Here is a 25,909-nt window from a genome sequence, read left to right on the forward strand (position 1 = left end):
GAAAAAATAAAGATATGCCATAACTATATGAGAAGGAAACGTGAGAGTATGGAAAATGATATTGGAAGATAAGGAGAAGAATAGAAAATAAAGCAAACATCGATTAAAGATGAATGGATGATAGAGATAAGAAGAAATAATAAATAAAATGAAGTAGAATATATTAATAAAAACGTGGTCAATAACCGTGCGATATGAGATTGACGATAAATAACATATACAATTAAAGAAGAATAAAGAATAGGATAGAATAAACATGATTGGGATAAAAATATGAGAAATAACGCGATGAAAATGGCATGTATAAAAAAATTTTTTCATCACTTTCTTAATATTTAATTGCATTTTTTTTATAATTAACAACATAATAACAAATTTGAATTTCTCATCATATAAAAACCAGACACGAATGGTAGTGTGTCAATTTCATCGAAAATTGATTTTGAAACTTTAATGTACAGAGAACACAAATTTTTCTTGATTTATATACCATTAAATCTTATGATTAAATCTTAATTCGAGATTTTTAATACAGCTTTCTTTATCTCTCTGAGGGAACGTAAGCAAAAAAATATCAGAACAAAGTTGCTGAATCGGATTAATAAAGCTAATCTCGCATAAAAGATCCGTTTAAATATTTGACAAGAAATCTCGACAAAAAAATCAAATTTTGAATAATTTTAAACATAACAATTTAATATAATTATAATATAACGCGTAAAAAAGAGTATTTCAAATATAAATAAAACTAATTGTAAAAGAGTATTTCAAATATAGTATTTCAAAGTATTTCAAGAGTATTTCAAATATAATAAAACTAAGAGAGAAAGAGAGACTTATACCCCATTGATTGATTAAAAAAATAGTTATTTTGAAGAGTAATAAACTGTAGACTTTGAAAGAAATTCAAATTGTCTATCAAGTCTTTTAGATTATTAGTACAATACAACATAATAGAACTGTATAACAATTAATTTTTTGAACCAGAAGAATTTGCGTACAAATTTGCGAAGTACGATATATGACCAGACCAGATACCAAAGAAAAACAAGCTTTAGAAAGAAGTACATCATGCGTAGTTGTCGTTTTTGTAAGAAACAAACCGTTTTACTGTTGCCTTGTAAAACATTGAGTGTCGGCAGAAGGCGGACGTTGTAACTATTCGTTGTTTTTCGAAAAGTGCAGGATAAAGCTAAAGATCGGAACATCATTATAAAGGCGCATTGAATTTATCGAGATTGATCATTAAATATTACTTTGTTACCAAGCGGTAAAATAGTTGTACATACAAATATCTACAATTACTTTCTTGACCGAAAAAAAAATTTACAAAATTATTTCCTCGTTTTATTTTCTTTTTTTTGCAATATTCCACTGAAATAATTATTGATTTAAAATTGCAAAACACGTGTGCAGGAAGTGTATATATATATATATATATATATATATATATATATATATATATATAATGTTTGATTAAAACTCCTGTGGAAAAATAAGAAAAGAATCAAAGGACCTCATTTAATAGATATTTAACATCATGAATTCATTTACTTTCAGCCAATATCGAATTTATTTTCTTATTTACGACGAAAACGTGTGCGTGTGTGCAAATGCGCGGGAGAAAATGCACATGAGAAAAGAATGATCAATAATATTACAAAACAGGTTTCGTCATGTCTTTAATATTTTAATGTGCAAATTTCTTTTGACTAAATAATAATCGACATTTTATGTTTAAAAATATTTGATGTATAATCTCGCTTTAATTCATCGCAAGTAGAACCGAAATATACGAGGCTGAAGCCTTTATAATCTATAATAAGAAAATTTGTAATATAATTATGAAGAGTACGCGTGTATCTTGAAATATAAAATATTAATGTCCAAATTTAATGCTTATACCTTTTTATAACGTATAATATAATAAGTAATACTTGTTGTCTTATATTTTCTTTAAATGAGCAAATAATAATGGCGACTAATGTTTGGTCATTTAAAGAAAATATAAGACAACAAGTAATAAAAATACATATACATATCTATGTAAACGTAAACATTAATTAATTAATATAAAGTAGAAGATATTTATGTTCTAAAAAATAATTATACATTTATTATAAATATTAATTGCCTTTTGTCATTGTATGAGACAATACAGCAGTCTATAAAAGGTCATGAAAAATCTGTAAAGGTAAAGATAAATATGTACATATACTTACACTGGTAAACTGTTCCAAAGACAAATTCGTAACTTTTCCAATTGTAATGGTTAATTGCTTCTGTGATCTCATTATCAAAAATAATGTAATTTGATTATTTTTGGAATTCGATTCGTACCAGAATGAATTATACGCAGCATCCCCAATACTGTTGCTCTGTCGAATGAAAAATCTTAATAATTTTTAGATATAAATAATAAATCCACTCAACTATTCCAGCCATCATATTCATTCTAAAGTTTAACCTTAGTACTTAAATATTCTCCAGCAAAACAGAACGCAAATGCTTCCATATTCATAACGAAGTAAAATAAGAGTGTTCTCATTATAATTTTCACAGCATCGGGTGTTCCAACTGACTAGAATATTAAGAAAAAACCTAATGCCAATGAGAAAACAGTAAAAGGCTGAATAATTAAAAGCAATTAATGTTCGTCACTTTTTTGCAGATTTATTGTTACAAATCTAAAATGTTTTTCTTTATTGCAACAATGTCACGCTACAAAATGAAAGCTGCTTACCGTAACAATTACAAAACCTAAACAGCAGATAATTAAAGTATCTGATACAAATAGCGCCAACGCAATATTCGAATACATATCTTCGATATACTCTGAAAATTTGATGATTTGCTGATGTTTCTTAATTATTTTTTTTATTATAATGACATTTGGCTTGTGCTTCTCTTTTATTGGAAAAATGTCCATCAACCATTCACAAAGAATATCGATTTGACCACCTATGTGCAGTGTCTAAGATATACGATTATTAAAAGATTATTCTAGAATTATTTTATTTTATTATATATTTTTTTTAAAGATTTATTTGCACACATATGTACAGATTTATAATAGCATATCAATTTTTGTAATATCAGAGAATCAAATATGCACATTAAAATAATGTAAAATTATTATCTAAACATAAATTGTACACAACGTAATCTCTGAAATTTAGAAAATCAAATGAATAATTGAAGTATCTATTATAGACTACATACGCAAGAACATACTTCAATATTAAATCCTTGACTCGCTAGAAAATACTAAATTGTTGTTCGAATTGTTTCGAGTTGAGTTCATATTTTTTCTTGGAAATCGTATACTTTATTAGCTTATAGTGTGTACATAATATATGTTATATGACTCTAAAATTAAAAGTTTAATAAATTTAAATCAGGAAATTGTGCTGACCACGCTATGAGTTTACTCATCTTATCCATCGATATAAAAAGAAGTTTAAAAATATCTATATTGTAAACAGCAAGGAATAAAGCCGAGCATTCTCTTTAATTTTCCCTAACTCGGAAACTATTACATACTATTGTTCTATACAACTTATATTCATATAATATTTTAGTGTATTAAATGTACTCGAAGTATTGCATTTAAAAACCATCCTGTTTTGATTTAATAATAAATTAATTAAATATTACTAAACTAATTAAATATTACTAAATTAATAAAATATTACTAAACATATCATAACAATAATATTAATAATAATAATAACAAAAACTTGTTAGATAATGAAACTCACCAAATTTATCAGTAAGGCGTTTAAAAGGCCGTTTGCACAAGAGCATAACAGTACGTGAGCAAATTGAATAATTATGATCAGCACATATACGTATGTTTGATTGAGATCAAATGGTAGGTTCATGTCCATAACGAGCGCTCGCGTGGAAGTATTGGAAATTTTGTCATCACCTGTGTGTTTCACGATAATATGGCTACTGTGTAAAATTACAGCCATAGAATAAAGGCCCAATGTCAGGTTAGCGAAACGTCGGGACAGTTTGGCGTTTCGTGTCATTACGGACATACTGAATTCCCTGCTGGAACACTTTTCTGAATCGATTGCCATCATCATTAACATGTTGCAAAATGTTCTACGGACAATTTTTGACTATTCGAGTCATATCACGAAAATGATAGCAACAAAGCCTTGTATAAATTAACAGTAAAAGAGTAAAAAATTATATGCATTTATTTAATTATTAAATACGTATATTATTTAATTTTATATTTTATATTTATAATTGGCAAGCGGTTTCCTTTACTGATAAAATTATTGCATGTCTTACCGTTGCTTACACCAGAAAGTAACAATTTTAATTATGATTATCGAGAATGTCATTGTTTCACCTAATATGCCCATCACTTCAAAAAACTCGATAGAATAGAAATGTATTATAATATATTGATAATGAAAAATTTGTTCGATTGCGAGCGCAATAATCCAGAATAATCTGCGTAGCGAAATACATGATGAGTCCGGCCAGATGCCGAAAATTCGAAGCCAAATTTCTATCGTCCGACTAAGTACATTTTCCACTTTCATACTTTTATTTTATTATTACTTTATTAATTTTTCTTAACGTTGATACACTGCTTTTGTTAAGACAATAATTTTAAACATTATCAGAGACACGTCCTATCGATCACATGATGTGGATGATACTGCAATTTTACACAGATTAAAAGCTTGAACAGAAAGACGAGCAGAACCCTCCCTCTAGCAACTGCTTATTAAATATTTTGATCGCCAAGCATACAGATTGCATCTGTTTTGTTGTGACATATCGATAAAAAACATTTCCGGGTGACTGATCTTCCTTCTCTTATTTCTCCCCGAATATGAATCGATGATGTAGAGCAGTGCGTTATTTTCTTTAATAATTCAAAAACAACACACGCAAACTTATACCGGACTTACATCTTAAATCGATAACTGTAAGAAAATTTTCAGTCTTTAAGAATTGCATGTGTTCAAAGAAAACAGACAATGTCTATCATTGTTAAATATTTATGCTTGAAAGAAAAGTAGAAGAATAAAAAGGCACTTATTATCTGAGAACAAATCTTAACCTTTTTTGTATCTTTCCGTCTTTTTTATCTTTTTATTTACCGTTTTCTCTTTTTCTGTAAATAATAATGAAGTAATATAGTTAAAACGCTATATGTATAGGAAAGATATAATGTTCACATAAAAGTTCGCGAAGTTGAAAATAGAGAAGAATATCGGATCAAGATTACTGAATCGATCTTATAAGGCTAATCTCGTATAAAAAGTCCGTTCCAAAATTTAACAAATATCTTGACAACAAAATAAATTGTGAATAATTTTAAATATAACAATTTAAATGTTATAATTGTAATAAAACGCAAGAGAGAGAGATTATTTTAAATATAATAATAAAACTGAGAGAGAGAGAAATTTATACATTGATTCAGAAGACAAATTATTTTGAAGAGTAATAAACTATATTGTAGACTCGAAGGGGAATATTTAGGTTATCCATCAATTCTTCAGATTATTGGTGCAAAAGTGCAATACAACATAACATATTGACTGATCTGTACAATGATTAACTTTCCGAATCAGAAGAGTTTGCACAGAGGAATTGGGATAGATATCAAAGATCCGAAAAACGAGTTTTAGGAAGAAGCACATCATGTTTATAATTGTTTTCGTAAGAAACAAGCCCTTTTACTATCATCTTGTAAAACATCAAGTATCGGTGAACATATTTACTTTCGAAACGTATTGCGAGGCAATTAAACATCGGAACGTCATTACAAAGGCGTATTTATTGGAATCGATTGATCATTAAATATTATTTTGTTATACCGAGCGATAAAATACGATTGCAACATACAAATATGTAATAATTATTTTTTTCGATGAAAAAGAAGAAAATTTACAAAATTATTTCCTCGCTTTATTTTCTCCCTTTTGCGATGCTGCAATACAATAATAGTAAATTGTTAATTTAAAAATGCAAATGCATATGCGTGTGGGGAATGTATAAGATTCGAATAAAACTCTGGCGAAAAAATAAAAAGAGATTCGACGGACAATTCGACGAACCTCATTTAGACATTTACTTTTGGACAATTTCGAATTTATTTTCTTATTCGCAACGAAAATATGTGTATGCGTGCAAATATGTAAGAGAAGAATGGTCAATAATATTGTAAAACAGATTTTGTCATGTCTTTAATGTTTTAATGTGCAAACTTTTTTTAATTAAATCATATTATCATTTTAATAATCAATTTTAAACTCTTATTAAAAAATATTTAATGTGTAAGATTTAGTTTCACTTTAATTCATCGCAAGTAGAACCGAAATGTATGAGGCTGAAGCCTTTATAATCTATAAAAATAAAATTTGTAGTAATTATGAAGATATGTGTGTATCTCAAAATAGGAAATATTAATATCTAAATTTAATACTTATTATATCTTTCTATGACTGATCTTTTTATAACGTAGTATAATGTAATAAGTAATACAATTAGTAATACAAAATAATTGTTTATAATGTATAATGTAAGTATATTTTATATAGTGAATAATATTTGTTTATTAAAAAAAAATATATAAAAATCAAATAACACGGACACGTATATTTTTGAGTATATACATTATAAAAATTAATTAATCGTATAGAAAATATAATATTTATATAATATAATATTTATGTATGCTCTAAAAAATAATAAAATTATTTTATCGCTATATGAAAGAATATAGCAATCTGCAAAAGTCATAAAAGATCTGTAAAAAATAAAGGTAAATACGTACTTATATATATACTTACACTGCTAAACCGTTCTAAAGACAAATTCGTAACTTTTCCAATTGTAATGGTTAATTGCGTTTGTGATCTCATTATTAAAAATGATATAATTCGGTTATTTTTGGAATTTGATTCATACCAGAACGAATTATACGCAGCATCTCCGATACTGTTGCTCTGTTGAACGAAAAAATTTTAATTATTTTCAAGAGTAAATAATAAATCTATTCATCTATTACTATAATAATCGTTCTAAAGATTAACCTTAGTACTTAAATATTCTCCAGCAAAACAGAATGCAAAGGCATCTATATTTACAACGAGATAAAATAATAGTGTTTTCATTATAATTTTTACAGCATCAGGTGTTTCAATTGACTGGAATATTAAAGATGATAATGAGAAAACAATAAAGGGAATAATCAATGATCGTAACATTTACGGATTTATTTTTAAAAGTCTTTGTACTCTTTTTTTATCGCAAAATTGTTGTATTGCAAAATGAAAGCGCTGCTTACCGTGACTATTACAAAACCCAAACAGCCGATAATTAAAGTATCTGATACGAATAGCGCTATCGCAATATTCGAAAACAGATCTTCAATGTGCCGTGAAAAGGTAATGATTTGTTGGTGTTTTTTAATTATTTTTTTTATCATAAAAAGATTCGGATTCTCGCATCTCTCTTTCATTGGAAAAACTTCCGTCAGCCATCCGCAAAGAATATCGATTTGACCACCTACATGTAGTGTCTAAGGAATACGATTATCAAAAAATTTTTTTATTTTATTATATATTTTTATAAGATTTATTTGTACTAGATAATTTATAAATATATGGCAATAATATTATTGTAATATTAAGGGATAAATGTACATAAAATAAATAAAAATATTATTTAAACATAGGTTGTACATATCATAGTTTCTGTGTTATGGAAAATTAGAAGAAATACTCGAAACTACGATATATACGATATGTACGATATGTACACAACTTAGAAACTATGATAAGTACGACTTACATTAAATTAATATTTCAATATACTACATTTATTCTTCGAAATATTGCCGTGTATTCATAAACCATCCAATACATTAGCAGTTGAATATAATTAAAATATTAATAAATATATAATAATAATAACAGAAATAATAATCATCATAAATATCATTATTGATTTATCATTATAGAATTAATAATAATAATTTAAGCAATAAAACTCACTAAATTTATCAATAAGGCATTTAAAAGGCCATTTGCACAGGCACATAACAGTAAATACACAAACTGAATAATTATAATCAGTTCATATATATATGTTTGAGCGAAGTCGAATGGTAGATCCATATTCATAAGGAGCGGTCGCGTGGAAGTATTGGAAGCTTTGTCGTCTGTCTGTTTTACGATAACACTACTGTAGATAATTATATTTATCGTATGAAGGGCTACCGTCACATTAGCAAAATATCGGGACAACCTAGCATTCCATGTCGTCACAAACATACTAAATTCTGCGTTGAGACATTTTTCCCAATCGATTGCCATCATCGTTAATACTTTGCCAAAAGTTCTACGGATAATTTTTTGATTATCATAATTATGAAAATGACCACAAAACATTGCATAAATCAACGACAAAGAGAAATTTACATATATTTATTTATTAATATTTATATTATTTATATTTAATTTTATATTATATTTCTTATTTCTACACACACACACACACACACACATATATATATATAATTGCTAAATGGTTTACTTTATTAATAAAATTATTGAATATCTCACCGCTGTTTACACCAAAAAATGACAAGTTTAATTAACAATATCGAAAAAGCTATTGTTTCACCTAACACGCTCATCACTTCGAAAAATTCAATAGAATGGAAATATGTTATAATATATTGATAATGAAGAATTTGCTCGGTTGCGAGCGCAATGATCCAAAACAGTTTGCGTAACGAAACACATGATGATTCTGGCCAGATACCAAAAATTCGAAGCCAAATTTCTATTGTTTGGCTAAGTACATTTTTTACTTTCATATTTTTATTTTATTATCGTTGTATTAATTTTTCTTAATGTTTGTACACCGGTTTTGTTAAGAAAATAATTTTAAACATTATCAGATATGCATCCAATCGATTGTATGATGTGCACGATACTGCAACTTTGTACAGACTAAATGTTTGAAGAAAAAAACGAACAGAATTCTCCCTTCAGCAACCGCTTATTAAATATTTTGATCGCAATGTACGTATTGCATATGTCTTCGTTATGTCACATCGAAAAAAAAGTTTCCGGGTATCCGATCTTCTTTCTCTTTATCTCTATCTTTCCCTCGGATGAATCGCTGATATAGCGCAGTGCGTTATTTCCTTTAAAAATTCAGTAAACAGACGCAAACTTACACCGGACATTAAATCATTCTCGGTTTGCAAGAACATTTTCAGTCCTCGTAAAAATTGCATATGTTCAAAGAAAAAAAGAAAATGTCTACCATTGTCATATATTTATAATTGAAAAATAAATAGAAGAAAGTACTTATAAAAAGTACTTATAATCTGAAAGTAAATCTTGACTGTCTCTTTCTCTCTTTGTATTTTTCTATTTTCGATTTGTTTCCTTTATCTCTATAAATAATAGCGAAGTAATGCAATTAAAATGCCACGCAGAAAAGATATGTCCACATAAAAGTTGACGGAAGCAAAGAAGAAAATCGCTGATTCAGGCTAATGAGATTAATATCACATAAAAAGCTCGTTTAAAAATTTGATAAGAAAACTTGACAAGAAAACAAATTCTGAATAATTTTAAATATTATAATGCAACGCGTGAAAAGGAGTATTTTAAATATGAATAAAACTGATTTATATGATTGATTGATCCAATTATTTTGGAGAGTAAAAAGCTATAGACTAAGAGGAAGTTAGATTGTCTATCAAGCCAGATTATCAGTGCAATACAACGTAAATACATTGAAAGATTTGTACGATGGCTAACGTTGCGAACCAGAAGAATCTGCGCAGAACGATGCATATCAAACCGAATATCAAAATCCGAAGAACAAGCTTTATGAGAAAAGTTGCTCGTCATCATTTTTGTAAGAAATAAACTGTTCCACTCATGGCTTATAAAACATGAAGTTGTTGACAGACGTTGTGTTTTTCTCAATTGAAACGAAATTAGAAAGCAATTTCTAACTAAAGATGGAAACTTTATTGCGAAAATGCACTGCACGTAATTGATTGAGATCGATCGATCATTAAATATTCTTTTGCTATCGGTATATAAATACGACTGTAACTATACATCACTATTACATCTCGATAAGAGTCAAAGAAAGAGGAAAATTTGTTGTTTCTACGCTCTGTTTCCTCTTTTTCTCGACGTTGCAGCGCAATAGCGGTCAATTATGCGAATTATTAGTTTAAAAATGCAAAATGCGAGCACAGAAAGTGTATTATGTTCGAATGAAACTCTCGCGGAAAAACAGAAAAATCGACGGAGAGTTCGACCTCATTTAATAAACATTGAATACAGGCTATTGATTTGCCTCCAAATAACCTCATGTTTATTCTTACTCCACAAATGTGCACGCACGTGCGAATGCGTACGATGCATGTAAGAAGAGAAAGATGAATAATACCACAAAATATTTTTTGTCATATTTTTAATTTTTTTATGTGCGAATTTTTTTTCAACTAAATTTCATCAGCATTTAATACTTATTAAACATTTGATCTCTCTACAAGATATAATTTCGTTTCAATATGTCGCGATTAAAATCGATATATACGAAGCTGAAGCTTTCATAATCTGTAATAATATTATTTACAATCACTATGAAGTACACGTGCATCTTGAAATAGAAAATATTAATATTTAAATATTTATGTCTGCTTATGACTGATTTTTATAATGTATAGTAAATATGTTTTAAATATATTAAATATATTATTTGATAATTATTAATTAGTATATCATTTAAGAAAACATGAAATATATATCAAAAATTGGCACATACGAGTATATGTAAAAATTTATTTTTCTTTAGAAGAATAATGTAATAAATATTTTTTATATTTTATAATTATTTAAAAATATTTATATCTTCTAAAAAAATAAATAAAAAATATTTTTTTATTGTTGAAAATAAATAATAATTTTTTTTTCGCTATATGTATGCGCTATATGTAAAACATAGCTGAGACGCTATAAAAGATTACTTTTAATATAAATATTTATGTACAGTAAACTTACACTGGTAAACCGCTCCATAGACAATTCCATGATTTTTCCAATTGTAATAGTTAATTGCTTCTGCGATCTCATTATCAAAAACACAATAAATTTACTCTCTCTGGAATTTCCTTCGTACCAGCAAGAATTATACGCAGCATCCCCAATGCTGCTAGTCTGTTAAACGAAAAATTACATGATTTTCAAAAGCAAATAATATATCCAATTATTTATCGCTGACATAATATTTGTTCCAAAATTTGAACCTTATTAGTTAGATATTCTCCAGCAAAGCAGTAAATAAACGCTTCCATACTTGAAACGACATAAAATAAAATTGTTCTCATTATAATTGTTAGACCATCGGGCGTTCCAATTGACTAGAATATTAAAGAAAGGCCTAATGAAAAAGCGATAAGTAAGTGAATGATTAAAAGCAATTTACATTTTTCACGTTGCAGATTTATCTCTACAAATCTCCACGCTGCAAGATCAAGGTGTTGCTTACCGCGACGAGTATGTAACCCAAACAGCAAATAATTAAAGTATCCGACACGAACAGCACCATCGCGATATTCGTGTACATTTCTTCGATGTATTCTGAAAATGTAATGATTCGCTTATGCTTTTTGATTACTTTTTCTACTATCAAAGGACTCAGACTGCTTTCCTCGGACAGCCTTCTTTCCGTTGGAAACATTTCCATTAACCACTTACGAAGAATATCGATTTGACCGCCTACATGCAGTATCTAAAATATATAAATTTCTCAATCACTATGCTTAGAAATCGCTAAAGAATATTTTAATATTCGGATTAAATTTGTGATACAACATTTCTGGAAGTTTGAAAAGTAAGTCTCTGAGCACATATAGGTGACAAAATTATTAACATTATTTTTATATACATATATTCAGAATGATTTAAAAATGCATAGCAATACATTAATACATGGGATAAATGTACACACTAAAACAAATAAAATATGTTTTTTGATTATATATTGTACATACCATAGCTTCTGAGTTATCGGAGATTAAAGGAAATGCTCAAATAATCCGCCTTATGCAACATACGTTACAACACGCTTTAATATCGAGTCACTCGCTGGAAAATGCCAGGCGTTATTCGAATTGTTTCGAATTTATTTCGTATGGTTTCTTACAAGTCATGAACATTATTAATTTGAATTGCATACATAAAATATAAGATTTTAAATGAAAAAAAATAAAGCTCTAATAAATTTAAATTAGAAGGTCTCCTATATTATAAATTTATCTTATACCATTCATTGATGTGAAAAAAATTGTTTAAAATTATTCGAATTGCAATAAGAGAGTGAAATCGAACATTTTTTAAATCTTTTATAATTCAAAAATTATAATATATATAATTTATATTTTCAAATAACATTTTTCTTTTTTTTTAATGTATACATTTAATGTATATATTTTCTCTAAAATATTGCCGTGCATTTATGAATTATCCTGTATATCATATATCAATAATAGTTAATAAAATGCTAATAAATATTAATAAATGTATAAATATATATAAATATATAATAATAGCAATAATATTGATAATAATAATAATAATTATTATTATTATTATTATTTTTTTTTTTTTGTTTTTTTTTTAAACAATAAAACTCACCAAATTTATTAATAAGATATTTAATAAGCCGTTTATATAGGCGCATAATATTAAATGAATAAATTGAATAATTAGGACCGACACGTATACCCATGTTCGACTGAGATCAAATGGTAAGTCCATGTTCATAACCAATGGTCGCGTGGAAGTATTGGAAGTTTGTTCATCCATAAAATTAGTATATACATTGCTAATATGAAATAATACGGCTATCGTATAAAGGATAATTGTCCCATTATTGAAACGTCGACACAGATTAGCATTATGTGTCGTCGTGATCATACTAACTTCATCGATGATACGGTTTTCCCAATCAATTGACATCATCGTTAATATCCTAACGAATGTTCTAGGGATAATTTTCGATTGATCATTATCGTGAAAATTATTGCAACAAATCGTTGTATAAATTAAAGATGACATAGAAATTTATCGTTATATTCGCTTAATATCTTTAATATCTTTCCTTAATAATTAATTATATTTATTAATTTTTTTTCATTTAACTTTATGATATTGTTTATAATTGCTAAACAATTAATTTTACAAACTTTTAAGTAACAAACATTGAAATCAAATTTACAAAAAGATAATATGTTACTAAGATAAGTTTTATAATATTACTATAATAAATTTTCACAGTCTAACAATAAAATAATCTTCTGTCAATATTGCATCGCTATATATATTAATATATATCATATTAATATATATATATTATATATATATATATATATTAATATATATCATATTAATATATATTAATATATATCACTATATATATTATATCACTATATATTATTGTCTCACCTCTTTTTAACCCAAAAAATGATAATTTTAAGAAACATTATCGTATATGTCATTGCTTCACTTAAAAATTTCATCACTTCGAAAGGCTCATTAGTATAGAAATGTACTACGATCCACTTATATTCAAGAACTTGCTCCATTATGATTGCAATTGTCCAGAATACTCTACGTAACGGAATATGCGACGCGTCCGGCCAGATACCAAAAATTCGAAGTAAAATTATCATTGATTTACTAAGCGAGCTGTCTTTCATATTTTTGTTTTATTATCACTTTTCTTAATTATTCTTTTTTCAACGTTGATACACCGATTCTGATAGGACAATAAGTTTACATTATGAAAGATACATCCAATCGATTGTATGATGTATACGATATTGAATCTTTGTACAGACTGAAAGCTCAGAACGATGTAAAAAAGGAGCGAGTAACTGTCGGTAAAAAAAAGCTTTCGCGATCTTTCTCTCTCTATTTCTATCTTTCTCTTTCTCTCTTTCTCGGGTAAGACATAGCACGCAGTGCGTTATCTTTTAAAAATTCAAGCAACAACAGATCACACGCAAGCTTATATCGAACAAGCTTAAACTATGGTCAGTGACTATAAGAAAAGTTTTGTGGTTCTATAAGGGGATTTTTCGAGAAGGAGGGAAGAAACGACGGAGTTTCCCTCTTTGAGATTTTATTTGCTCAATGTCGAAGGAAGTCTTCACGTATGTTATAGTGAATACTACAATGAAAAATATCAGTCGTCCAATTTCGGATGAAACGCGAGGTGTATGTCAGATATAAGTTTGTGCGCAATAATCGTGTAAAAAAAACTAGAAACTGAAAAGACGAGGAAACGAAGAAACTGAGAAAAGTTTTATTTCTGCGTCAATTTTCATAGGCACAGTATAATAAAATAAGCTAATAATAAAGATAAAGATATAATATAAACTTAAAAGAATATCACAAGACGAAAGAGAATACATTAATTTTCTCGAAAACATTATGATTTTTATATAACATTTATTTAAATATTGTGAGAATCTAAACGTGTAATGCAACGATGTACGCAGAGTGTTTATGAAAGTGTTTCATACTGGTACTTCATATACTGCTATAACATATTTGCATGAAAGAAAAGATATAATTGTATGTGAAATAAATTATATAAAATATAAATGCACAATTATATATTCAAAATAACAATAATAATAATTAGAATATTGTTATCATGATTCTATTATATATTGTTTTATCTATTGTATAACAGTTACCATGAAATATTACATCACCATAAAGAATGATACTATCAAAATTTTATCAATCGAGATAAAATTTAGGCTTCAGTATATTGCCAATAGTACAGACACATATGATGCTGATATCTTTAATACCTATAATGTTAATTACTAGTGACATAATATATTATGAATATGTGAATTTTAATTGATTAATCCAATTAATAAAATCAGTTTAATTTTATAAAACTATAGCACAATTTACGTTTAAAAATTAAATTTTTCTCACTAATATGTCTCATAGTTATTCGATAAAATAATAAATTCTTGTTTTAACATTAATCAAATTCTTTTACTGTTTATAAATATAAATATAATTTAATATAAGTGTCTAAAATTTATGTTACAAAGTGGAGAAAAAAAAGGAGGAGAAAAATGAAAACTTACGCTGGTAAAACGTTCTAAGGAGAGATCCATGATTTTTCCAATCGTGATGGTCAATCGTTTCTGTGATCTCAGAATTATGAGATGTATGATTTGACTCTGTTTAGACGTAACGTCGTACCAAAGAGAATCATAGGCTGCATCTCCGATCATTTTGCTCTAGAAGAGAAACAAAAGATAGATTCAAGAGGATGATTAGGAATTCTCACGAATGTCGCCGCATGAATTCTCGGCTAACCTTGGCAGTCAAGTATTCACCAGCGAAACAATATATGAACGCTTCAAGATTCATCACGAGGTAATATAATACGGATCTTACTAGAATCGCCAGGCCACCAGGTGTATTAATCGACTGTAATACCGAACGGATTATTTAAAATCATTAGATATGTTTCTATGTGTGTTGTAATATCTATCTGTTATGTTAATATTCTGTTATATTAATTAATATTATTCTGTTAATATGTCAATGAATCTCTCGAGCGCGTTTTCTAGTAGTTACTGTGTCTAAAATGCGAGAGAAAATAATATGAAACGCACAAGACTTTATATTTTTGAGTCGGGACAGAACAGTGATTTCTAAACATCATACACAAAGTGTACTTTCTCTCGGAGAAACGGTAATAAGCACTGTGGCAATGATTTTTGCTGAATGTTACTCACAGTGACGATAATAAATCCTAAACAGCATATAATGAGAGTATCCGACACGAACAGTATCAACGCGATGTACGTGTAAAGGTTTTCGATATTTTCTGAAAACATAATGATCCGCTGGTGTTTCGTGATTAGCATTTTCATTGTTATCCTGTCCACGGTGATCATATTTTTGGAAAAGGCCTTCAGCAACCAGTCGCGAAGGATATCGATTTGACCACCGATGTGTAATATCTAAGATCCACAGGACAAGTGAACGATAATAAACCGCGATCTCATTTTTTAGAGGCTGAATAATGTTGCAAACTCACCAGAGTGATGATGAGTGAATTGATCACAGAAATCGCCAAGCCACACATCATCAGATGAAAGAACTCGAAGATCGTAACGAGCGTATAAACAGGAAATGTGTTTACCTTGAATGGTAGCTTCATCTTCAGGATGTGCTCCCGCGCAGATACATTCATTCTCTGAACGTCACCAACGTTGACGGCGAGAACGCCACAACTGTATAAAGTTATGGCGATCATTTGAAGGCCGATGATCCAATTCGAAAAGCGATACGAGAGTCTGGCCTTGTTCGATGTAATGCGCAGACTGCACTCGGTTAAAACGCAATTCTTCCAATCCATGGCCATCATTTGCAACATATCGGAGAATGTTCTACGATCGAATCAAATTTCTCGCGATGTGTGCTTATTTAACACTAATATCTACTATTTTTTTAGATAAATATATACACACAAGAATATGAGATGAAATAATAATGTAACGGAAGATAATAATAACATCTATAACATCTTATATACAAATTCACAAAATAATGGATTCAATAATTGATATAAATTTTGATAAGATATGCACGTGTGTATCTGTATAATTTTCTTGCAATATTCATATTATATAATTATATAATTTTACTACAGGATAAAATAGCGACACAAATCTTACCGCTCGTTAATCCACAAAATAGCAAGTTTCATAAACAGTAGACTGTATGTCATAGCGCTGCTCATTCCGTCCATAAAATTAGAGAAACTATCGGTGTGATAGTTTATTAACACGTAGCGATATTGAAAGATTTGAGCCGCGCTCAAAAGCACGATGCACAACAATCGGCACAAAGCTGTCGACGGTAGATACGGCCAAATACCATAGGTGCGAAGACCGATCTTCACCACGCGACTAACCGTGCTCATCTCCATGTTTTCCATAAATAAAATGATGCGTCGAGGATATGCGCACGAATTGTCAAGTAATTTTACGCCAGAAAATCCGGAGAGGTGGAATTGAAATAGTTCCATGTCGCTGACACGCAAAAAAAATGTTCACCAATCGAATAACTCGTTAAATATTCTCTATCGCCACGTATGTGTCGCGAACTTTGACAAACTCGATGGTATCACGTGCGACAGTCACACGTTGCAACTGCGTGAATTTGGAAAATAGGGAGCTAAGGAAGAGCTTTTTTTTCTTCCCTTCTTGAAGTTAAGTTTCAGGACGATGCAACTGTAGATTAAAAATGTAACAATGCCTACAGTAAGCTCGGGAGTTTACAGCTTCCATGACCTGCGCGATAAACACGCAGTTGCAAAGTTTCCCTGTTGTTGAGGGAGCGTTATGAAGGGTGGAATATGAAAACGCGGGAGTTTGTTCTGACGAGAGTGACTAAGATTACGTGTTCGTACCGCGATACGTGACAGAATACACTCCCCTTGGTGAAGAAAGATAAAAAGTTCATCGCACTAGGTTTTTCTCTATAAAACGAGTGGATACTTAAAAATATTATTTTTTACGTTGCGCCTTCAATTCTTCAAACTTGATAAAACTGAAGAAATAAATTTAAAATTACATAGCAACGAAGGAAGATGGATCTAATTATGAAAAAAAGGGTCCTTCTACTTGCGATATTTCGAATGAAACATGAACGTAAATCAGACGCGAATCTATGTGTAACGATCGTAAAAAGTAATCCGGAGCTTAAGAACATAGATCTAAAGAAAAATAAAAGAGAGTAAAATTGCTAAAATAGTTTTCAGCACTATTTTTTTTTGCCAAGCATAGACAAGCAAAAATCTTTAGGAAAACAAGTAAAACAATTTAGATCTTACTTGAAAAATATCTATGTTATTAACAATAACGTGAAATATCTGACCAATGAAAAACCTTCACAATACAATTTTGCTATGTAATTTTCTTTTCGGTTTTGCATTAAAAAATATAATAGCAAAGTCGAATGCAGCTTGAATTACTTGCAACTCGTGAGAAATAAATGGAGAAGCATTATGTGAAACAAACTTCATATATTTATTCTGATATATTTATTCTGATATATTTTATCTTATTTTATATTATTCTGAAATCTATTGTTGACGCACTTTTGCTTCATATTATTGTTACAACATTGTCCCAATACGTCTTCCCAATAATACTTCGAAGATCATAATTGGTAGGTTACGTGAAGGATCAAGCAAATTGACTCTAGAAGTTGAAGTGAAATTGACGAAAAAGATATTCAATGAGTGATCTATCCTCCTTATTAAGATGAATATATCGTAATTTTGTTTTCACGTTTCTCTCTCTCCCTCTCTCTCCCTCATGCTATACATATAATCTTAAGCTTTAAAATAATATAGAAAATATCTAGAAAAAGTATAATTAATGAATAGATAAGTATTCACAATAATTTTTGTTCTTATTATATGATTAGTTTAATTTTATAATATAAAGAAAGAAAGTAATATTATACATGTATCCAGTTTAAAAAGGAATATAAGAATCTGGTTCTATTCGTTATAATCCGTAAATTATACTCGATTAAAATGTAATTCTTCTAGTCCATGGCCATCATTTATAATATATCGGAGAATGTTCTACGATGGGATTGGACTCATCTCTCGCAATGTGTGCTTATTTAATATTAATTCTGTGCTTATTTAATAATAATTCTTTTTTTAAGTAAATATATAAACATAAGAATATGGACAAGATAATAGTGTCATACCTTATACATATTTTGCTCTTAAAAAAATTAACAAAATAATGGATTTAGGAATTGAGATAAATTTTGACAAATATGCACGTCTCAACACATATATATGTATAATTTTTTTGCATCATCAAATTATATAATATTATTTTACTGGGAAATAAATGGAGAAGCATTAAAATAAGCTTGATATATTTTTATCTTATATATCACTCTATGTACTCTCTACTATTCATAAAACTATTGCTTCATATTATTGTTACAATTACTCTCTACTACTGCTGTATTCATGAACTATAGCTTCATATTATTATTACACCCATTGTCGCAAAACATCTTACTTACCTTCAGTACATCGCTAATAATAGTGATAGATATGATGCTGAAGCTTTTATAACCTATAAATCAAATTATTGTTGTGCACATAATCTTTCAAATATGAATAATAATAACACAAAAGAGAATAAAAATAAATAAAAAATAGCATGTGGAACAAAGTTATCTGTACAATTTTAATGTAGCAACTTTTTGACATGTCAGTTTCTATAATTTAAACTCTTTCGTAATCTGTGATTAATCTTAAGAAATTAATAATAATATAATTTATTTTTACTAGCTGCACACAAGAAATAAGGATATTCATGTATAATTAGTATTAAAATCTTGAGAAAATGACGTTTATAAGAATATAAAATCTGTCAGAGATATTCAAATTTTATGTTATGCAGCAGTTGTAAATGAAACAATAATAAATAAATTAAGTTAAATCTTACGCTAGTAAAACGCTCCAAAGAGAGATCCATGATTTTTCCACTCGTGATCGTCAATCTTTTCTGTGATCTTAAAATGACAAATAATATAATCCGACTTTGTTTGGACGGAAAGTTGTACCAGAGAGAATCATACGCCGCATTCGCGATCATTGTGCTCTGAGAAACAAATTAATAAAGATTGAGAAACGAATTAATAAAATTTTTTACGAAATAACAAGTATTTTTCTCAAAGATAACCTTGGCGCTCAGATATTCGCCAGACAAGCAGTATATAAATGCTTCGATGTTTATCGTGATATAAAACACCACGGACTTCACCAAGATTGCTGCAACGTTGGGCATATCTAACGACTGTAATTTCCACATACATTGACAATTTAATATATCTTGATACGAATTTTTTATACAACGATACGATATTTGTAACCCATATTTTTTCCGATAACTTTTTATGCATTATTTATGTCTATAAAACATTGGTCATTTTAAACTTACAGTGACGATAACATATCCGAGACAGCATATGATGATTGTGTCCGATAAGAGTATAATAAATGCGATATATGTGAAAAGATTCTCGATGCATTCTGAAAATATGATAATTTGTCGATGCTTCGAGAGCAACGATTGTATCGTAATCTCCTCCGAATCTACCGTACTCTTGGAAAACACTTTCATCAATCGTTCGCGAAGAATATCGATTTGACCACTGACGTGAAGAATCTAAAATTTACATATTGATAGTTTTCTTAAGAAGATTAATAATTGTTTTTTCGAAGATAAATCAAGACAAAATATAAATTGCCATTTTTTTAGCTATTCACATCTAATTTTAGATAATATAAAATTGGAAACATTTATTATTGGCTAACTCAAATGAATTCGAAATTTAAAAAAAATATTTTACATTGTGTAATTATGTTGCAGAAGTAATATTTTAAAAATTAAATGTTTGAAAGATTTTTACGAATTGGACAATCTTAAATTTATAGAGACAGATCTAATGAAATATATGGAAAACAATATTAAAAGTATGATTGGACTAATTCGTCTTGTGTAAAAGATTTAATTATATAAATGCCAAATATATCGCATATAAATATCGAACTTACCAGAGTAACGAGAAGCGAGTTGACCGTTGTGATGCCGTAGGCGACTAAAATCAAGTGATAAAATTGAACACTTTGAACCGCTGCATAAATAGAATTCGTACTAATATTAAATGGTAATTCCATCTTTAGGATAAGTTCCCGTTTGTATGGTTCCTCTTTATCCATGTTATTGGCAAGGACGCCGCCGGCGTAATTGAATACGGAGAATATCTGTAGACCAATGATCCATCTCGAGGCACGTTGTGCGGCATTTGCCGTTTTTGCCATTATGCGCAAATTATAGACAGTGTCCTGCCGATCCTGCCAGTCCGCGGACATCATTTGTAACACATCGAAAAATATTCTACGGAAGATTCGGATTCACACCGTGCGTGTTAACGCCTGTTTCACTTTCAGCCCGCGTGAAATTGAATCGAAACTAAATTGCGACTCCGAATTCATTTCACAATATATCAGAAAAAAAAACAAACAACTTGTGCAATAGTAAGCTTCGTTTACTCTTCATTTACTCAGATCGATTAATTAAAATTAAAAAATTTAAATTCAACAAGATTGATTTTTTAATTGGTGATTTCGGTAACTAACAAAAGAAATTAGTTTTTTGTAATGTATTCTATAACATGCGAGATTTGTGTAGTATTTTGTAAATGTATCATACCGTTGATTGGACCAAAGAAGAACGAGTTTGATGTAAAGTAGGGAGGAAGCCATCGCGCTACTTATTCCATCCATTAATTCTGAGAAATCGTCCATATAAATGTTTACTATGACATATCGGTATTGAAAGACTTGAGCCGTGCTTAACATCATTATCCAGTATAATCTAAACAGCACAGTGGACGGTACATACGGCCAGATGCCGTAAATATGAAGACTGAATTTAACGAGTCGGCTGATCGTGGACCGCATTTTTATTTTCTTGAAACGGCACTTCGGGATCGACGAATAATTTGCTAACGTTATTACCTGTCCACAGATCAACAACCGAACCGTGTCATTGACCACTGACTCAATCACTACTAGTAAAATATATATTTCTGTTGCGAAAAAACTTTAACTGCAATATTATGCACCACCCTCGAAAATGATGCTCCCCCTCGATCCCTCCTTCGCGATGCAATTGCACGCTCTCGTTAAAGATGCAACAGGCATGGGGAACAGGAAAAAACTTAGTTTCCGCGGACGACGATGTTGAAAAGTTTTGCTGCTAGGGGAATACGTGAAGAAAAACATCGCAAAGAAAGCGAAGATATATTGCAAAAGTTTCTTACGATGAAAAGACTGATTCGAAGGTCATAGTTGGTATTGTAGGTTGCGTGAAGAATTAAGCAGAATGGCGGTGACGCTAGAAATTGAAGAGACGAAGAAGATATCCAACGAGTGATCTATCTTCCTTATTAAGACAAATACATCGTAACATTGTCTTCACATTTTCTCGTGCTGCATTTATAATTGTAAGTTTTAAAATAATATAGAAAATATCTAGAAGAAATATCCTTAATGATAAATAAATAGTCACAATAATTTTTTATCTCATTATACAATTAATTTAATTTTATAATACAAAGAAAGGAAGTAATGTATATAGTAATGTGTATGTATCCAGATCGAGAAGCGATACGAGAGTTTAACTTTGTTCGTCGTAATCCGTACATTGTACTGATTAAAATGTAATTCTTCTAGTCCATAGCTATCATTTACATCAATATATCGAAGAATGTTCTACGATGGGATCGGACTCATTTCTCGCAATGTGTTTATTTATTACTAATTTTTTGTGCTTATTTAATAATTCTTTTTTTTAAGTAAATACATAAACACAAAAATATGTATGACAAGATAATAGTGTCATACCTTATACATATTTTGCTCTTAAAAAAATTAACAAAATAATGGATTTAGTAATTGTGATAAATTTTGACATAATATGCACGTCTCAACACATATATATGTACATATTTTTTTTGCATCATCAAATTATATAATATTATTTTACTGAGAAATAAATAGAGAAGCATTAAAACAAACTTGATATATTTTTATCTTATATATCACTCTTTGAACTCTACTATTCATGAACTATTGCTTCATATTATTGTTACAACATCTTACCTACCTCATACTATTGTTAAAACATCTTACCTACCTTCAGTACATCGCTAATAATAGTGATAGATATGATGCTGAAGCTTTTATAACCTATAAATCAAATTGTCGTTGTGCACATAATCTTTCAAATATGAATAATAATAATACAAAAGGGAATAAAAATAAGTAAAAAATAGCATGTGGAACAAAGTTATCTGTACAATTTTAATGTAACAACTTTTTGACATGTCAATTTCTATAATTTAAACTCTTTCGTAATCTGTGATTAATCTTAAGAAATTAATAATAATATAATTTATTTTTACTAGCTGCACACAAGAAATAAGGATATTCACGTATAATTAGTATTAATTAAAATCTTGAGAAAATGACGTTTATAAGAATATAAAATCAGTCAGAGATATTCAAATTTTATGTTATGCAGCAGTTGTGATAAATGAAACAATAATAAATAAATTAAGTTAAATCTTACGCTAGTAAAACGCTCCAAAGAGAGATCCATGATTTTTCCACTCGTGATTGTCAATCTTTTCTGCGATCTTAAAATGATAAATAATATAATCCGACTTTGTTTGGACGGTAAGTTGTACCAGAGAGAATCATACGCTGCATTCCCGATCATTTTACTCTGAAATGAAACAAATTAATAAAGATTTAGATTTAGATTAGGAAACGAATTAATAAAAATTTTTACGAAATAATAGGTATTTTTCTCAAAGATAACCTTGGCGCTCAGATACTCGCCAGACAAGCAGTATATAAATGCCTCGAAGTTTATTGTAATATAAAACACCACAGACTTCACCAAAATTGCTGCAACGTTGGGCATATCTAACGACTGTAATTTCCACATACATTCAAGGCCATTGACAATTTAATATATCTTGTTACGAATTTTTTATACAACGATACGATATTTGTAACTCATATTTTTCCGATATCGATAACTTTTTATGCATTATTTATGTCTATGAAACATTAAAGGCGTCATTTTAAACTTACGGTTGCGATAACATATCCGAGACAACATATGATGATTGTGTCGGATAAAAGTATCATAAACGCGATATATGTGAAAAGATTCTCGATGCTTTCCGAAAATACGATAATTTTTTGATGCTTCACGATCAATGATTGCATCGTAATCTCCTCCGAATCTATCACACTCTTAGAAAAAGCTTTCATCAATCGTTCGCGAAAAATATCGATTTGACCACTGATGTGAAGAATCTAAAATTTATATATTGATAGTTTTCTTGAGAAGATTAATAATTGTTTTTTCGAAGATATATCGAGAGAAAATATAAATTGCAATTTTTTTAGTTACTTACGTTTAATTTTAGATATATTATAAAAATATAAACATTTATTATTGGTTAACTTTTCAAACGAATTCGTAACTTTAAAAAAATATTGTACATTTTTTAATTATGTCACAGAGATAATATTTTAAAAATTAAATTATTGAAAGATTTTTATAAATTAGACAATCTTAAATTTATATAGAACAGATCTAAAGAAATATATGGAAAGCGATGTTATAACACAGACAGCATAAAAAGGCCAAAAGATGTCTTAAAGACGTCTAGAGGACTTTAAGAAGTCTTTAAGTCGTCTTTTAGATGTCTTTTGGACATGTGTGTTGTCTGGGAAGTTGAAGAAAGATGATTGGATTTGACTTGTTTAAAAGATTTAATTATATAAATATTAAATATATCGCATATCGAAACTTACGAGAGTAACGAGAAGCGAGTTGATCGTCGTGATGCCGCAGGCGACGAAAAACAAGTGATAAAATTGAACACTTTGAACCGCCGTGTAAATAGAATTCGTACTAATATTGAATGGTAATTCCATCTTCAAGATAAGTTCCCGTTTGTAGGGTTCCTCTTTATCCAAGTTATTGGCAAGGACGCCAGCAGTGTAATTAATTACAGCGAATATCTGCAGACCAATGATCCATCTCGAGGCGCGTTGTGCGGCATTTTGCGTTTCTGTCATTACTCGCGAATTTATAGTGTCCTGCCGATCCTGCCAGTCCGCGGACATCATTTGTAACAGATCGAAAAATATTCTACGGAAGATCGGGTTCACACCGTGCGTGTTAACGCCTGTTTCACTTTCAGCCCGCGTGAAATTGAATCAAAACTAATTTCCGGCTCCTAATTCACTTCATAATATATCAGAAAAAAAACAGACAACTTGTACAATAGTAAGTTTCGTTTACTCTTCATTTATTCAGATCGATTAATTAAAAAATTTAAATTCGACGAGATAGATTTTTTAATCGGTGATTTCGGTAACGAATAAAAGAGTTTAGCTTTTTGTAATGTATTCTATAACACGCGAGATTTGTAGTATTTTGTAAATGTATCATACCGTTGATTGGACCAAAGAAGAACGAGTTTGATGTAAAGTAGGGAGGAAGCCATCGCGCTACCTATTCCATCCATTAATTCCGAGAAGTCGTCCATATGAATGTTCACTATGACGTATCGGTACTGAAAGACTTGAGCCGTGCTTAGCATTATTATCCAGTACAATCTAAATAGCACAGTGGACGGTACGTACGGCCAGATACCGTAAATGTGAAGATTGAATCTAACGAGTCGGCTGATTGTGGTCTGCATTTTTATTTTCGTGAGACGGGAGGATTTTGAGGATTGATCGACGAATAATTTTGCTAACACTAAAATCTGTCCGCAGATTGACAGTCGAACCGTGTCATTGACCGACTCAATTACTACTTGTTAAATATTTATTTCTGTTGTAAAAGAACTCTAAGTATAGTATTATGAACCACGAAAATGACGCTCCCCCTCGATCCCTCCTCTTTCTGATTGCGATGCAATTGCATACTCTCTTTAAAAATGCAACAGGCATGGGGAGCAGGGGAAAACTCAGTTTCCATGGACGACGATGTTGAAAAGTTTTGATGTTGGGGGAGCACGTCGTAGAAAAGAACGTTGGAAAAGAAAGCGAAGACATATGGTAGGAAAGTCTTGCGATGGGAAGACTAGTTCGAAGGTCACAGTTAGTGCTGTACGTTGCATGGGAAGGAGCAAGCAGTTCGACG

At 29.5% G+C, this 25,909-nt stretch overlaps 7 protein-coding genes across 10 annotated transcripts; all 7 read right to left on the bottom strand.

The window, feature by feature from the left end:
- Positions 1-1,734: 1,734 nt before the first annotated feature.
- LOC105248227 (odorant receptor 4-like) lies at positions 1,735-5,110 on the bottom strand. 2 transcript variants are annotated; one of them, XM_025407063.1, is made up of 7 exons: positions 5,093-5,110; positions 4,309-4,955; positions 3,762-4,113; positions 2,744-2,974; positions 2,468-2,581; positions 2,223-2,378; positions 1,735-1,816 (listed from the first exon to the last, which is right to left on the bottom strand). In XM_025407063.1, exons 2-7 carry the CDS (start codon positions 4,563-4,565, stop codon positions 1,766-1,768), a joined length of 1,161 nt encoding a protein of 386 aa, XP_025262848.1. In that variant the 5' UTR covers positions 4,566-4,955; positions 5,093-5,110; the 3' UTR covers positions 1,735-1,765. The 2 variants fall into 2 exon arrangements, with proteins under 2 accessions (XP_025262848.1, XP_019882118.2); XM_020026559.2 differs by lacking the exon at positions 5,093-5,110 and having other exon boundaries at positions 4,309-4,958.
- A 1,210-nt stretch (positions 5,111-6,320) lies between these two features.
- Positions 6,321-8,852, bottom strand: LOC105248228 (odorant receptor 4-like). Its single transcript, XM_011252898.3, has 6 exons — positions 8,607-8,852; positions 8,037-8,382; positions 7,328-7,561; positions 7,074-7,187; positions 6,831-6,986; positions 6,321-6,383 (listed from the first exon to the last, which is right to left on the bottom strand). The coding sequence occupies exons 1-6, from the start codon at positions 8,678-8,680 to the stop codon at positions 6,333-6,335; spliced, it is 975 nt and encodes a 324-aa protein (XP_011251200.3). The 5' UTR covers positions 8,681-8,852; the 3' UTR covers positions 6,321-6,332.
- Positions 8,853-10,540: 1,688 nt separating this feature from the next.
- LOC105248229 (odorant receptor 4-like) lies at positions 10,541-12,161 on the bottom strand. Its single transcript, XM_025407075.1, has 5 exons — positions 12,074-12,161; positions 11,569-11,811; positions 11,327-11,440; positions 11,082-11,237; positions 10,541-10,637 (listed from the first exon to the last, which is right to left on the bottom strand). Exons 1-5 carry the CDS (start codon positions 12,074-12,076, stop codon positions 10,587-10,589), a joined length of 567 nt encoding a protein of 188 aa, XP_025262860.1. The 5' UTR covers positions 12,077-12,161; the 3' UTR covers positions 10,541-10,586.
- Positions 12,162-12,542: 381 nt separating this feature from the next.
- On the bottom strand, positions 12,543-13,801 carry LOC112637380. The gene is made up of 3 exons (XM_025406981.1): positions 13,527-13,801; positions 12,746-13,065; positions 12,543-12,547 (listed from the first exon to the last, which is right to left on the bottom strand). Exons 1-3 carry the CDS (start codon positions 13,778-13,780, stop codon positions 12,543-12,545), a joined length of 579 nt encoding a protein of 192 aa, XP_025262766.1. The 5' UTR covers positions 13,781-13,801.
- A 975-nt stretch (positions 13,802-14,776) lies between these two features.
- LOC105248230 (odorant receptor 22c-like) lies at positions 14,777-17,399 on the bottom strand. The gene is made up of 6 exons (XM_011252901.3): positions 16,802-17,399; positions 16,162-16,513; positions 15,857-16,084; positions 15,432-15,545; positions 15,197-15,352; positions 14,777-14,905 (listed from the first exon to the last, which is right to left on the bottom strand). The coding sequence occupies exons 1-6, from the start codon at positions 17,152-17,154 to the stop codon at positions 14,855-14,857; spliced, it is 1,254 nt and encodes a 417-aa protein (XP_011251203.3). The 5' UTR covers positions 17,155-17,399; the 3' UTR covers positions 14,777-14,854.
- A 1,593-nt stretch (positions 17,400-18,992) lies between these two features.
- On the bottom strand, positions 18,993-25,504 carry LOC105248175 (odorant receptor 13a-like). 3 transcript variants are annotated; one of them, XM_020026545.2, is made up of 7 exons: positions 25,213-25,504; positions 24,568-24,907; positions 23,836-24,063; positions 23,558-23,671; positions 23,306-23,461; positions 22,871-22,923; positions 18,993-19,184 (listed from the first exon to the last, which is right to left on the bottom strand). In XM_020026545.2, the coding sequence occupies exons 1-6, from the start codon at positions 25,461-25,463 to the stop codon at positions 22,873-22,875; spliced, it is 1,140 nt and encodes a 379-aa protein (XP_019882104.2). In that variant the 5' UTR covers positions 25,464-25,504; the 3' UTR covers positions 18,993-19,184; positions 22,871-22,872. The 3 variants fall into 3 exon arrangements, with proteins under 3 accessions (XP_019882104.2, XP_019882103.2, XP_019882105.2); XM_020026544.2 differs by lacking the exon at positions 18,993-19,184 and having other exon boundaries at positions 22,764-22,923; XM_020026546.2 differs by lacking the exons at positions 18,993-19,184; positions 23,558-23,671 and having other exon boundaries at positions 22,764-22,923.
- On the bottom strand, positions 19,166-21,958 carry LOC105248173 (odorant receptor 13a-like). Its single transcript, XM_020026543.2, has 6 exons — positions 21,383-21,958; positions 20,725-21,067; positions 20,108-20,335; positions 19,850-19,963; positions 19,613-19,768; positions 19,166-19,237 (listed from the first exon to the last, which is right to left on the bottom strand). The coding sequence occupies exons 1-6, from the start codon at positions 21,631-21,633 to the stop codon at positions 19,187-19,189; spliced, it is 1,143 nt and encodes a 380-aa protein (XP_019882102.2). The 5' UTR covers positions 21,634-21,958; the 3' UTR covers positions 19,166-19,186.
- Positions 25,505-25,909: the final 405 nt, after the last annotated feature.

The sequence above is a fragment of the Camponotus floridanus genome, unplaced genomic scaffold, assembly GCF_003227725.1.
Source record: "Camponotus floridanus strain SB8 unplaced genomic scaffold, Cflo_v7.5 scaffold16, whole genome shotgun sequence".
NCBI lineage: Eukaryota > Metazoa > Arthropoda > Insecta > Hymenoptera > Formicidae > Camponotus > Camponotus floridanus.

What these genes read in the sequence shown, in the direction of transcription:
- LOC105248229 (XM_025407075.1), bottom strand. An exon ending in TGGGTTACATACTCGTCGCG is followed by an intron (nt 11,441 to 11,568) that starts GTAAGCAACACC and finishes TTAATATTCTAG; the next exon opens with TCAATTGGAACGCCCGATGG. An exon ending in CTATGGAGCGGTTTACCAGT is followed by an intron (nt 10,638 to 11,081) that starts GTAAGTTTACTG and finishes ATATTATTACAG; the next exon opens with ATTATGAAAGCTTCAGCTTC.
- LOC105248173 (XM_020026543.2), bottom strand. Translation starts at nt 21,633, where the DNA reads ATGCGGTCCACGATCAGCCGACTCGTTAAATTCAGTCTTCATATTTAC. An exon ending in ACTCGCTTCTCGTTACTCTG is followed by an intron (nt 20,336 to 20,724) that starts GTAAGTTCGATA and finishes TGTAAATTTTAG; the next exon opens with ATTCTTCACGTCAGTGGTCA. An exon ending in GCGAATATCTGAGCGCCAAG is followed by an intron (nt 19,769 to 19,849) that starts GTTATCTTTGAG and finishes TTTGTTTCTCAG; the next exon opens with AGCACAATGATCGCGAATGC.
- LOC105248230 (XM_011252901.3), bottom strand. Translation starts at nt 17,154, where the DNA reads ATGGAACTATTTCAATTCCACCTCTCCGGATTTTCTGGCGTAAAATTA. An exon ending in ATTCACTCATCATCACTCTG is followed by an intron (nt 16,085 to 16,161) that starts GTGAGTTTGCAA and finishes TGTGGATCTTAG; the next exon opens with ATATTACACATCGGTGGTCA. An exon ending in TAGGATTTATTATCGTCACT is followed by an intron (nt 15,546 to 15,856) that starts GTGAGTAACATT and finishes TCGGTATTACAG; the next exon opens with TCGATTAATACACCTGGTGG.
- LOC105248228 (XM_011252898.3), bottom strand. Translation starts at nt 8,680, where the DNA reads ATGAGCGTGTTAGGTGAAACAATAGCTTTTTCGATATTGTTAATTAAA. An exon ending in ATGCCTTATTGATAAATTTA is followed by an intron (nt 7,562 to 8,036) that starts GTGAGTTTTATT and finishes CGTATTCCTTAG; the next exon opens with ACACTACATGTAGGTGGTCA. An exon ending in CTTTAGAACGGTTTAGCAGT is followed by an intron (nt 6,384 to 6,830) that starts GTAAGTATATAT and finishes TTATTTTTATAG; the next exon opens with ATTATAAAGGCTTCAGCCTC.
- LOC112637380 (XM_025406981.1), bottom strand. Translation starts at nt 13,780, where the DNA reads ATGAAAGACAGCTCGCTTAGTAAATCAATGATAATTTTACTTCGAATT. An exon ending in ATTTTTTGGGTTAAAAAGAG is followed by an intron (nt 13,066 to 13,526) that starts GTGAGACAATAA and finishes AATTATCCCTAG; the next exon opens with AACATTCGTTAGGATATTAA.
- LOC105248227 (XM_025407063.1), bottom strand. Translation starts at nt 4,565, where the DNA reads ATGAAAGTGGAAAATGTACTTAGTCGGACGATAGAAATTTGGCTTCGA. An exon ending in ACGCCTTACTGATAAATTTG is followed by an intron (nt 2,975 to 3,761) that starts GTGAGTTTCATT and finishes CGTATATCTTAG; the next exon opens with ACACTGCACATAGGTGGTCA. An exon ending in CTTTGGAACAGTTTACCAGT is followed by an intron (nt 1,817 to 2,222) that starts GTAAGTATATGT and finishes TTCTTATTATAG; the next exon opens with ATTATAAAGGCTTCAGCCTC.
- LOC105248175 (XM_020026545.2), bottom strand. Translation starts at nt 25,463, where the DNA reads ATGCAGACCACAATCAGCCGACTCGTTAGATTCAATCTTCACATTTAC. An exon ending in ACTCGCTTCTCGTTACTCTC is followed by an intron (nt 24,064 to 24,567) that starts GTAAGTTTCGAT and finishes TATAAATTTTAG; the next exon opens with ATTCTTCACATCAGTGGTCA. An exon ending in GCGAGTATCTGAGCGCCAAG is followed by an intron (nt 23,462 to 23,557) that starts GTTATCTTTGAG and finishes GTTTCATTTCAG; the next exon opens with AGTAAAATGATCGGGAATGC.